General features: G+C 37.0%; 1 protein-coding gene across 5 annotated transcripts in view; it reads right to left on the bottom strand.

Annotated features, from left to right (window-relative positions):
* Positions 1 to 50: 50 nt before the first annotated feature.
* The window catches only part of LOC127631113 (tetratricopeptide repeat protein 39A-like), a 31,334-nt gene continuing 18,221 nt past the window's right edge, over positions 51 to 13,163 (bottom strand). For 4 of the 5 annotated variants that reach the window (XM_052109099.1, XM_052109101.1, XM_052109102.1 and 1 more), the window contains 15 exons: positions 11,999 to 12,042; positions 11,697 to 11,764; positions 11,429 to 11,493; positions 8,368 to 8,467; positions 8,110 to 8,175; positions 7,725 to 7,833; positions 7,492 to 7,559; positions 6,735 to 6,794; positions 5,970 to 6,131; positions 5,569 to 5,660; positions 3,325 to 3,445; positions 2,964 to 3,075; positions 2,358 to 2,472; positions 1,899 to 2,015; positions 51 to 848 (listed from right to left, as the gene is read on the bottom strand). In XM_052109099.1, the coding sequence (XP_051965059.1) occupies positions 731 to 848; positions 1,899 to 2,015; positions 2,358 to 2,472; positions 2,964 to 3,075; positions 3,325 to 3,445; positions 5,569 to 5,660; positions 5,970 to 6,131; positions 6,735 to 6,794; positions 7,492 to 7,559; positions 7,725 to 7,833; positions 8,110 to 8,175; positions 8,368 to 8,467; positions 11,429 to 11,493; positions 11,697 to 11,764; positions 11,999 to 12,042 (1,417 nt within the window). In that variant the 3' untranslated portion in view covers positions 51 to 730. Of the gene's footprint in view, positions 849 to 1,898; positions 2,016 to 2,357; positions 2,473 to 2,963; positions 3,076 to 3,324; positions 3,446 to 5,568; positions 5,661 to 5,969; positions 6,132 to 6,734; positions 6,795 to 7,491; positions 7,560 to 7,724; positions 7,834 to 8,109; positions 8,176 to 8,367; positions 8,468 to 11,428; positions 11,494 to 11,696; positions 11,765 to 11,998; positions 12,043 to 12,656; positions 12,924 to 13,163 lie in introns of those variants that run through there. The other variant, XM_052109103.1, reaches the window with a different exon arrangement.

Below are 13,163 nucleotides of genomic sequence, written 5' to 3'. Positions count from 1 at the left end.
ACTCTTAACAATTCTTCGATTTTGACTGTCTTTTTATGCTGATAAAAAAACATGTTTTATATTTTTTATTAACACAGTTAATACAGACTAACAATGCAAACAGAAACACTAAGACAGTGTTAAATATAATTGAAATTAAGTTGAGAACAGGATTCATCCTATCCATGAGATTTAACAAGGCCAGTGTACTCTAACCAAAGATTTCAAAACTCCTGAGCATTTTTTAATGACCTATTAAACTCCAAAGATTAAGTAAACAAAAAGTTGTGCACATGTGCTTTAAATGCAAATAAAACATATATTACGGTTAGCCATAAGGCACAGCTACAGTACGTCTAGACTACTGTTGTCACAGCATGGCCACAGTTTCTATGGTAGTTGTGGAAAGCATTATTATAAGACTTCTAAAAACAGCTAAAATGGCTGACAGATGTGTGATTCGAGAGGTCATGTTATTAACCTGATGTGCTAGCTAGAATAATATTGTTGTTGTTATTGTATAATAACTGAACTATTATTAATAATAACAATAATAATAATAGTAGTACATTCACAATATTATAATAGCATGATACAATTTCTGTGACATCATAACTGCATGATGTCATTACTTCATCTTGATTGAATTGCACTATGTCTCATTTTCATACACTTGTGGTTCAATATCCTGTTTTATCACCACGGCAAGCCTAATCATGGCTTTTGTGACACCAGTGGTGACCCCTAACTGCTAAGGGCTGGAGGGTGAGCAGTGGTTTCCGTTCTCAGCTGTGCCTCGTGCCTTATGTAGTGCTGCCTGGATCCGGAAGTGTGTCCGTGATTCCATGGAGTAGTTCTTGTAATTTTGCCTGGTAACATTTTAAAGAGATCACTGTTAACAGTGTTCAAGGCTAATTAGGGAAAGAGTGAATTTGTCAAGTGTCAAGAAGGATAAAAAAATACACATCAGACCATCCACTGAGTGTTGCAAGGTGAGATATGTGATGGATATGGAGGTAATTATACTAAATATTTGCTTAATAGGGGCAGAGCCATTTCTGTGCATATGGGGGCATTCCTGCTTGGAGGCCCCCAGAAACCCCCTGATCATGGCATTCTCTTCTCCCTTCCCTCTCGGGCCACAAGGGGTCCTCCTATATCTGTCTTATTGAACCATAACAGATGCCTGAACCGTACTTGCTGTATTAGTATATTTAAAAAATACACACATACACAAAGCAACCTTGCTTTAAGGGGCCCCTGGTGGCTCGGGGGACCTAAGCGCCTGCTTATACCACTTATAGCTGGAAAAAGCCCAGATAAGGTTCATCCACACATTAGCCCTGGTACAAAATAAACTGAGCTGCCTAGGTAGGTAGCATTTTAAGGTATCATACGTGCACTCCAGATTCTAAGGTATTGCCTGTACAGTATTTGTAAAGAAGCCTATTCCATAATGCATTGTGATAAGCTTAGTGGAAATTTCGATTATAAATATAATTTATTAAATAAATAAAAAAAGCAATATTTTTTTTTTATTAGTTATAATAGTTATAAAATAAGTTATTAATAAATATTTGACCCAATATGTGTGCAAGCTATGTATTTTAATTTTAATTAGACTATTGTGTTGCTGACTAAACAACATGCTAACACCGAACTCTATTGAAATCAATTGTGAGTCTTCTGAGGGTTTTATGAAAGGTGTGCTATTTTATTTGTATTACACACAAGAGTTGCTGCCCTATGTAGAGAATTCCAAATCTGTCACTTATGAAGTTCCATTACAGTTATATATAGGCAGTACAAAGCAAGGTACTCTCTAGATTTTGGAGCAAAGCCCTTGTGTTATGGGAAAAGAAGTGTAGATCGCTAGTTATGAAGTATGAAACAATCACTGTGTCATTGCCTGAACTCACTTGGCTGTCTCCAGAAGTCTGATGGCCTCCTCTACTCTGTCCTCCTCCAAACATAGTAAACCATGTTCCAGAAGAGCATTGGGCACCAGGTAGTGGTCATATTTAATCTGACTCTCACTGTATCAGCATAAACACACAGACAGACAGAGAGAGAGAGAGAGTTTGAGAGAGCACATTTACAGCAACTCAAGCCAAGTTTACAAATATTTCAATCTTTTTCTCTATTATCCGTGACATACTGGAGATTAAAAAGATCTAATTTCATTTTCTGTGCACTGGAATCACTAAACATGTCATTTTACCAGTCTGACTCATGAAGCTTGATATTACTGGATGTTTAGTACAAGTTAAAGTCAAAACCGGATTTAGCCCATGTCTGCTTAAGACTTTACAAGGAAAGCACAAACACTTCTCCTCATATTAGTGTGATTTGTAGTGAGGTGAAAGAGGCAGACTGACTTGCAGAGGACGAGAGTGAAGTAATGTTCGGCTTCCTCCTTGTGGCCCAAGTGTTTGAGACAAAGCCCCTTCAGTAGACTAACCACACATTGGTCATCTGTAGTGAACTCAGTCCCTGAAGGAAAACAAGCAGAGACATTTATGTCGATCCCCACAGCCACCACCATTGTGTCATTGAGCAAGGCACTTAACTCCAGGTTGCTCCGGGGGGATTGTCCATGTAATAAGTGCACTGTAAGTCGCTTTGGATAAAAGCATCTGCCAAATGCATAAATGTAAATGTAAATTTATGTTACACAAAATAAGCCAATCAAAGATATGCTCATTCTAGAGAGCATTTGAATCAACACAAATTTGGATACGTCTCCGAGTACAAGATGAGTCTTTAACATTTGGTCCAAGACATTCTTTATTCTAAACGCATATATCTGCTAAAAGATCATTTTGTCTTTTATGATACACTAGCTTGACTTCATGGGGTCTTTAAAAAACTAAACTTTGTGTAGTGGTTGAAGTTTTGGAGCCAACCCTTGTAGAAGGTAGGACCGACTTGGGATGTCTCAATGTCTCGTAAACTGTTTTGAATTGTGTGGAGGGAGAGCTCACTTGGGTATTGCTCAAGCTTCTGTTGGGCCTCGTCCAGGGTCTTCAGCATTCCCTCTGTCAGGTCCTTATGCTTCCCTATCACAGTGTAGCCATTCCAGATATACATCATTTCCTGTCATGTAATCATACCCACACTCTGAGTAAGAATCTGAGAATGCATCTTGTCCAGGTGTTTCCTTTTGTTTATTTTGCAGTGGGATTAAGTCAAGACAATCTCATTCTTTACTCTGTTATCTTCATCTATAAGACACTTGTCGTATAAATAGAAACAGACAGCAGAAAAATAACATGCATTGTATATGCAGTATGTTTAAAATTTAGGGTGCTAAACAGTATTATTTTATTCAGTCCAGGCACTGACCAATGGAGGTGCAGGAAGAGGAATGGGATTGTCTGAGTTGTAGCGTCGAGCTTTTCTGATTGCAAACTTCTCTGTGGGCAATGACTTCCCAGCTATTTTCTGTTTCAGACCATGAACTTGCCTGAAGGATGCAAACCAGACAGTATTAAAGAACAGCAATAATCAAACATAAAAGTCCATGGCTAAGCGCTAAGCACAGCAATATGCCATAGGTCATAATCACAAAGTCAGTTGGCATGGCTATGAAGTTTTGGTATTTTCGTGAAAGTATGCACTATGTCTAGGCACAAATGGCTTTTTGCTAAATTGCAACGTGCAAGTGGGCTTGATAAAGTGCCATTTAATTTGGAGGTTCTTCTCTGGTTATTGCAGTGTCTGCATCCTATAATATAGTCCATTTTCTGTCAAGCACCAGTGATTTAAACAAAGACAGCACATAAATAGGGAGTTGGTAGTGTATATGGACTGTATGCAATTAATTAGAAGAATAGAAATATGGAAACATGGAAACATTTCCTTTTATATGTTCAGAAAATGTTACTCTAATCAGGATTTGGATGTATGCTCTCTTAAATGATAGGGAATTAAGTATTATTAATAATTTTCATCTACTGGCACACAAATCATGTATAGTATTAATAATGATTGTATCAGCACGCAATTCACCTCTACCAGTCGATTTTGATTTAGACAAATTTATTGTATTTACTGAAACATGAAAAAATGAAACCAAAAATATTTCTAAATTCAAATTACACTACAAACGAAACAAAAATATAATCAAAATAATGAAATGGTAAAAAAACATATAATACTAAAATGAAACATTTTATACTCTAGAACGTCTTTCACCGGCACCTTTTGCTGTGACTTAAAAAAAATCACTCTATGACAATAGGTGAAAAAAATACCAACACAAATATGAGTGTGCAGTTTGCACACATACACCCACAGTAGCGCAAACACTCCCACCAATGCCAGCTTTCTTTTTTTGCACTTAGAATTAGCACTCTCACAAAAATTGGATAAAAAGATGGTCTTTGTGAGTAGCGCTGCCCTTTGTGAATTCACGAAAATAGAGACTTATGTGTCATATTTTGTGTTTTCTTCTGTCACAAAATATTTGGTTAAATGCTGCTGATCATCATTATAATTCAGTTATATGAATTGTGGTGTTTTCTAGTTTTATAAGTTGTATTTAGCAGGACTGTAATGGGACCGATATGGGTTTTCAATGGCAGATTCTAAAACAATTACATTTTGTCCCTTAAATTATAAATATGTGGTTACTGTCACGTTCCTCTGTTGTCTGCCCTGTGTCTCACTAGTCTATTGTTAAAGAACTACACTTCCCAGTATCCACCTGTCATCATCACTGCCATTTTGTTCATTGTTCTCACCTGTGTCCCATTTAGTCATCACTCCCTGTGTATTTAAGCCCTGCTTCTTGTTCTCTCCTTGTCTGTCGTTGTATGTTGTCAAGCCTGGAATGTTTCCCCTGCCCGAGTTTACTCGTTTATGTTTTGTTTCCCCATCGAGGGTTTTTCCTTTGTGTTTTGCCCGTTTACCTTTTTAATAAAAGTCTGCATTTGGATCTGCGTCTCCTCGCTGCCTCATTCGTTACAGTTACATCCTTAGTATTTAGCAAACATTTATTATTTAATGCTGTCACCCTAATTGAGATCCTCATTGTTTTGGTTACAAATAAATACTGTTCTGAATATGAAAATAAACATTTTGATAGTTAGACAACAAAAAAGATATAGCTTCCTCAACACTGTTAATAAAATACTTAAGATGTAAAATATGTTTTTAAGATATACAGTAAATGTGACATTAACATCTGCACCGCTACACCGCCCAAAACCCAACATTCTCTCACACACACACACACACACACACACACACACACACACGTTGTGTTTCCATGTTTTATGGGGACTTTCCATAGACATAATGGTTTTTATACTGTACAAACTTTATATTCTATCCCCTAAACCTAACCCTACCCCTAAACCTAACCCTCACAGAAAACATTCTGCATTTTTACATTTTCAAAAAACATCATTTAGTATGATTTATAAGCTGTTTTCCTCATGGGGACCGACAAAATGTCCCCACAAGGTCAAAAATTTCAGGTTTTACTATCCTTATGGGGACATTTGGTCCCCACAAAGTGATAAATACACGCTCACACACACACACACACACACACACACACACACACCATTCTCTTGCCATTACCTAAACAAAGCCACCTCGTTCTCCCCGAACGGCTGGCATTCCTCACGACTCAGCATGCTGAGGTAAGCACCTTTCATATATGCATATGTGGACTGCAGAAAAAGTGTGTGTGTTAGAGACAGAAAGGGTTTAAAACTGAACTGTAAACAGAAACAGATTTATTGTCCTCAGCTTCCATTCATGTTATATCAGCAGAGCCTTAAATTTAAAGCAAAATCTCCAATTCCACAATATAATACATTCAAAAATAGAGTAAACACATTGTCATTAAAATGCATCCGCTGTGTGATGAGTGACTACTTTTCTTTTGTTTTTATTTTTAAGTAACCTCAAGTAACCTCTTCATAGCCATTAGATATTTGATCCGTTCAGTAAGAGTTAACTGTATTTTAGGATATCACCTTAGACCAGGTGTTCTCTTTGCTGAGCAGATCTGCATAGAAGTAGGCCATCTTCCAGTGTCTCTTATAGGTGAAACACCACATGAGCTCCCAGTAACACATGTGATGGAACTGCTTCCAGTTCTGCTGTGCTTCACAGCACTCCTCGAAACGCTTGATAGCCTGTAGTACAAACAAACACACATCATTTGCACAAAATATAAAACATTATAGTACAGATTATACAGTATACTGTAGATACTGTATCTACTGTGTATATTTATACAGTGTATATATATGCTATGTGTGTGTGTGTGTGTGTGTGTGTACTCTATAGTGAACTGTGCAAAAGTCTTAGGCACATTATGCGTTTTAGAAAAACATCTCACTTAAGATGATCTCCTGTTTTAGTGTCTCAGTAGGAAATATCAATTTTAGATTTGATCATTCCCTTTGCAAACAGAATTGAATAGAATAGAACAAGGAGTTCTGCAACAGATGGTCAGGCACCCACAGAGCACAGATCTCAACATCACTGAGTCAGTCTGGGATTACATGAAGAGACAGAAGCAATTGAGACAGCCTAATTGCATAGAACTGTGGTAAAACATACAGTGTATATACTGTATGTTTATATACAGTATATATATACATACATACATCTACAGTGTATATATATATATATATATATATATATACAGTATGCGTGTGTGTGTGTGTGTGTGTGTGTGTGTGTGTGTGTGAGAGTGAGTGTATACACAATGTCTAACAGTAAAAATCACTCACAGCATCCAGGTTTCCTTTAATTTCCTCAATTCGACCAGCGAAAAACAGGAAAATGGATCCCTGTGAGACATATGGCAGTTTTCAATCCCTCCAATTTAATTCGCATTTCACAGGAATACTTGATTAATTGCAGCATTCTGTGGCACCTATTTTTTTGTGTAATGAGTAATGACTGCTATTTTTCATCTCAGTAACCTCCTTTGCATCAGGGTCCTGATCACACTGGATTTATTTTATGACACCTAATGACCAGTTAACTGTGAATTATTCCTTATTCATTTAATAGCACTGTCATTAAAAAACTGATGAAATGTTTATTCAGCTGCAACAAGCATTGGTTGCCAACAACTATTCTAGTCCTAATGTAATAAAGGGGTAATACTTTATGATAAGATTTGATTTGTTAACATTAGTTAACATGAACTAACAATGAACAATACGTTTACGGTATTTAATAATCTTACTTCATGTTAATTTCAACATATATAAATACATTTTTAAAATAAAAGTTGTATTTGGTATCATTAGTTATTACACTATGAACTAACATGAATTAACAATGAACAATTGCATTTTTATTAACTAACATTAACAAAGATTAATAAATGTTGTAAAAAAAATATATTGTTAATTGTTAGTTCATGATACCTAATGCATTAACTAATGTTAATGAATGGAACCTTATTGTAAAGTGTTACCAATCAAGCTTTAGAATTTTAACCGGACACTATAGTTTTTGAACATGGTGTTCAATGACCTTTGGATACATTTTCAGATAAGGCTGCAGCAGTTTTTCTGCGTCCTCCACATCTCCATTTCCAGTGCCTAAAAGACACAAACATACAAGCCAAGAAGACACACAATAGCACAGCATTACTTCTGTTATATGTGCTACAAATGATTTAAAAGTGTGATTGTTCTATTTTTGTTCAGGAGCATTTTCTTCAGTTTATTTTAAGACATTGTGCTGCAAGTAAAAATCGTTCTTACCCAGAATGAAGCTCATGAAGGTGTGGTAGCAAAGTAACAACATGTTACACAAGAAAGACCTAAACGTGTAGTCAGCAGAGCCCTCCTGAAGCTGCTGTAGACCAAACTCCTACACACCGAGAGAAAGAGAGAAGGTTATAAAATAGCCATATCAAACATGCCCAAAACAGACACATAACACACAGCAAAGCAGATCAGGCTGTTGTTCATACTTAAATGTGTTTTCCTACATTCAAAAAAGTATTAAAACACCTGCATGCACCTTGACACAATTTACTGCAATGACAGACTGATTGAAAATCCGTCCAAGACCAGATTAAGTTTCATTATTTACACGCTAACTGTGAGGACAGCCAAACTAAGCTTAGTGCTACACAATACTCACTTTGTTACCAGAGAAGCCAACAAATTCCAACAATCTGAGAGTCCTTGTTGGCAACAGCGACAGCATCTAGGAATAACACAGGTGAGGGGTTTAGAAAATAGCTTTGTCTCCAATGAATTCAAATCTAGGATTCATGAATATTCAAGGTTTAAGTCTTGTTAGATTTAAGCAGGGTCAGTAGGATGCATCAAAATGTTAAATTCTTAAAATGTATAAAAATCTTAAAATTGAAAACATGTAACATCATAATGCACTCACCAGATTAAAGGCCCCAACCCCAAGCTTAACACCTCCTTCAAAATGACCATGATTGTCACCATGAACATAAACTGAGGACTTCAGGACTGTATGTAGCTCCCTAAAATGCAAAAAAACACACACACGAGAACACAATGCAAGAGTTAAACATAGCCACACTAAGACTGGCTGCAAAAGTCATTTCCAAATCAAATTTGATCAGAAAAGTCAAATCTGAAGTGATTCTCTTATGTATAACAATCAGGGTAGGGGAGTAATGGAATACATACAAAAATACAAAATATAATTAAATGTATTCCACTACAATTAAAATTTAATTCATTGGTAATTGGAATACAGTTACATAAAAAAAAATATTTTGAGTACTGAAGAGATTATTTTGCATTTTATTGTCAATTGTTTAATTTAATATTTAGTCCTTTCAAAAAAAAAAAAAATCCAAAGTGCATTTGAACAGCAGTGAAACACTTTCTTATGATGTGTTACATTCATACGAGCAGACAGAGAAGTAAGTAAGTTTGGAGCAGAAGAAATAGAAATAAACCTTGAGTAAATTGTCAGCTTTACGCTAAGCTAAAATGCTATTTCTAGACATTTTACATGCACATTACCAGACACGATCATATTATTTATCAAGAAAATTCATGTTGGATCATAATTTCTTTTTTTCTAGTAAGACCTTTGATATTAGGGCGGAAATCATATTCAATTTTTTTTATTGTTTTCCTGTAAAAATATCATCCATCCATCCATCCATCTTCAACCGCTTATCCGAAGACGGGTCGCGGGGGCATCTGCTCCAGCAGGGGGCCCCAAACTTCCCTATCCCGAGCCACATTAACCAGCTCTGACTGGGGGACCCCGAGGCATTCCCAGGCCAGTGTGGAGATGTAATCTCTCCACCTAATCCTGGGTCTTCCCCGAGGCCTCCTCCCAGCTGGACGTGCCTGAAACACCTCCCTAGGGAGGCGGCCAGGGGGCATCCTTACCAGATTCCCAAACCACCTCAACTGACTCCTTTCGACGGAAAGGAGCACCGGCTCTACTCCGAGCTCCTCACGGATGACTGAGCTCCTCACCCTATCTCTAAGGGAGAAGCCCACCACCCTTCTGAGGAAGCCCATTTCGGCCGCTTGTATTCGCGACCTAGTTCTTTCGGTCATGACCCAGCCTTCATGACCATAGGTGAGGGTAGGAACAAAAATTGACCGGTAGATCGAGAGCTTTGCCTTCCGGCTCAGCTCTCTTTTCGTGACAACGGTGCGATAGAGCGAGTGCAATACCGCCCCCACTGCTCCGATTCTCCGGCCAACCTCCCGCTCCATTGTCCCCTCACTCGTGAACAAGACCCCAAGGTACTTGAACTCCTTCACTTGGGGCAATACCTCCTTCCCTACCTGGAGTACGCACTCCATCAGTTTCCTGCTGAGAACCATAATATAAAAAAATATATAAAAAAATCCTTAAAATAAAATCAATTTGATTTATATGGTTTTAGAAACAATGCTGCATAAGATATTTAGGTTTTTCAGAGAATGTATTTTTAACCTGTATTTTGTCTTGAGTTTTTATAGTAAAACAAGTGAAAAAAATCTACAAGTGCCGAAGAAGTAATCCAAAGTATTTATAATACATTACTGACTTTGAGTAATCTCACTGAATACATTACAAATTACATTTTACAGCATGTATTCTATGTAGTGGAATACATTTCAAAAGTAACCCTCCCAACCCTGATAACAATCAATTTTGCAAATGTAAAAATCCAAACCTTAGGTTAGATATTCTGATTTGTATTCTGTGAATATATTCATTTTATTTTGAGTATGTGAATTAGGTAATTTATTAATAATATTTTGTAAATTCATTTTGAGACTATTCTGACCCCATATATATTAACTAATATTTTGACTAAATAAAACCAATTTATTTAGATGTTACCACATGAAGCAAATTTTTAGGCTACCTGACAAGACATTTTTTAAAGTAAGACTTAAATGGAATAGTTCACCCAAAATTGAAAATTGTTGTGGCCAGAACTTTAAAGCACAAAAATGCAGCATAAAAGTAATCTATATGACTCAAGTGGAATTCTTCAGAAGCGATGATAGGTGTGGGTGAAAAACAGATCAATATTTAAATACTTTAAATCTCCACTTCCAACTTCATATTTACAGTTACATTTGCAGTACATTTATTTATTGAGCAGATCCTTTAATCTAAAACGACTTACAAAACCAGGAAGTATTCTTGTTGTTTCTCACCCACACCTGTCATATCGCTTTTGAAGACGTATGGATTACTTTAATGTAATAAAATGAGTTAGTGATGACATAATTTCCATTTTTGGGTGAACTACTCCTTTAAAGCACCATTTGAGCCATTTATGAACCATTTCTATCCTCACAAGTCAGTTTAAAGAGTTTTTTTCTATATTGTGACATTTTGGTGTAATCCAGTCATATTAAACAATATTTCTTACTTGAATAAAGCCAATTAATATGCCAAATGAAGCAAATTTTTGTATCTCTAATACTATCTCTAATACATGAATGCATTATTTGGCCCATTTATGAATCATTTCTATTCTCACAAGTCAGTTTTAAGAATTTTTACTTTACAATTGTGACTTTTAAGAAATTTGGCCCAGATATGTATTCTATGGAGACAGAAAAAAATGTCAACCAACAAATCTGCTTCAAGTGGTAACATGTTTTATTCAAGCCAAAAATATTATTTAACATAACTGAATACATTTCAAACCAACAAATCTAAATATATGGGTTAGATCGGGCAGAAACAGCTCTTTAAGGTAGTAACAGCAGGTTACCACTTTTTAAAGTGTATACATACACACACAAATGTACAAGGCTTAAGTCATGTTTTTATTATTATTATTATTATAATTTATAAATGCCTTTGTAAATGGTTTGCATTAATTGAAGTATTTCTAAGCAACATGTTGCTTTGCTCAGTCGTAAAGTGCACCATTTATAAAAGCTCATCTGCATCAAACGGTTGAGGTGAGACAGTCCAGAGGACAAACAGCAGTAGATCTTACTTGTATATCTGATAGCTGTTCCTCACTTTCATCCCTCCCTTTATGAAGCTGATCATATTTTCATCCTGCAAAAGACGATATGAAGGTAGAAATACGTAGACATTAACCACAGTCTGAAATTTAGGCTAAAACATGAGCGAATCTCAGATAATCAACTTAACTTGATCCTCAGTAATACATTTCATTCGCACAAACGGCAACAGGTCAAAGTAGATTTTCAATCAGCAGCGTAAGGGCATATAAGGTCAAGAAGACCACTGGAACCCACCTGAAGGAAAGTTAGTGCTGCTCTCTGGAGGAGGCATTCAGCATAGCACACTTCAGCATGGAGCTCCTCTGGGGAGGACACAAACGTTATTATGGTTTCAGTGTATCTATTGATATGGCATGGTGGGAGCACGTCACATCGCCTCTTCAGAAAAATAAACAGTATCACCATAGCAACAAAAAGTCATAAATTACAAGCGTATGCTTAATCTCAAAGCATATCCATATCTCAAAGACTTAATTGTTTATCAGTGCACACTTACTGTCAAGGTAAGATTTGGTGAAATATGTATTGACACAAACCTTCTGTGAAGTTTTTGCTGTTGAAGGAAGACTTTTTACGGTATCTGTAATGACAAACACAGCCTTGTCAGTCCTAATAGACAACACAGTGGTCCATCAGAACAGGTTTCTTGATTACACACACACTGTTGGCATATTTACAGGTACCAGGACTCAGTTACAGTCCTAGATTGTGAAAGCTTGTCCCACTTCAGCAGACAAAACTACTCTAGACCCAAAATAAAAAACACAGAGTGATTCATTGTGTCTCTCAGGCCACATAAATAGAGCAGTTGCACCTAAAGAAGACACAATGGTTGTCTGGTTTCTGTCTATTCAAGAAAATTCCCATCTGAGACAAACATCAATTATTCTGATTCAGTTTGGCTTCTGTTAAACGGTCACAAAGACAGACATGCAGATAAATGCAGGAGGGTTAATATATAGTAGTCATATACACTGCAAAGTTTTGTGAATAATATCCTTCCCCTCTACTCTATATAAAGCTCCACTTTCACTTCCACATTCTTCTTCTTTTGTTTTTGGTGATTCACATTCTTTGTGCATATCGCCACCTACAGTACAGCGAGGATAATGTTTTTTAATGCCCTTTTCTCCCCAATTTGGAATGGCCAATTCCCACTACTTGGTATGTCCTCATGGTGGCATGGTTACTTACCTCAATCCGGGTGGCGGAGGGCAATTCTCAGTTGCCCCCGCTTCTGAGACAGTCAATCCGCGCATCTTATCATGTGGCTCATTGCGAATGACACCGCGGAGACTCCCAGCATGTGGGGGCTCATGCTAATCTCCGCGATCCACGCACCACTTACCATGTGCCCCATTGAGACGAGAACCACTAATCGCGACCATGAGAATGTTACTCCATGTGACTCTACCCTCCCTATTAACCAGGCCAATTTGGTTGCTTAGGAGACATGGCTGGAATCCCTCAGCACACCCTGGATTCAAACCCACGACTCCAGGGGTGGTAGTTAGCGTCAATACTCGCTGAGCAACCCATGCCCCTAGGGAGGAGAATTTATAGTGAAAAAGGATTTAAATAATGATCTGTTTCTCACCAACACCTTTCATAATTATTCAGAAGACACGGGTTCAACCACTGGATTCTTATTAATTATTTTAATCTGCATTTATGTCCTTTTTTGGAGCTTAAAAGTGCTGG

This window comes from Xyrauchen texanus, chromosome 37, assembly GCF_025860055.1.
Source record: "Xyrauchen texanus isolate HMW12.3.18 chromosome 37, RBS_HiC_50CHRs, whole genome shotgun sequence".
Taxonomy (NCBI): domain Eukaryota; kingdom Metazoa; phylum Chordata; class Actinopteri; order Cypriniformes; family Catostomidae; genus Xyrauchen; species Xyrauchen texanus.
This window is presented reverse-complemented; position numbering and strand designations above follow the sequence as displayed.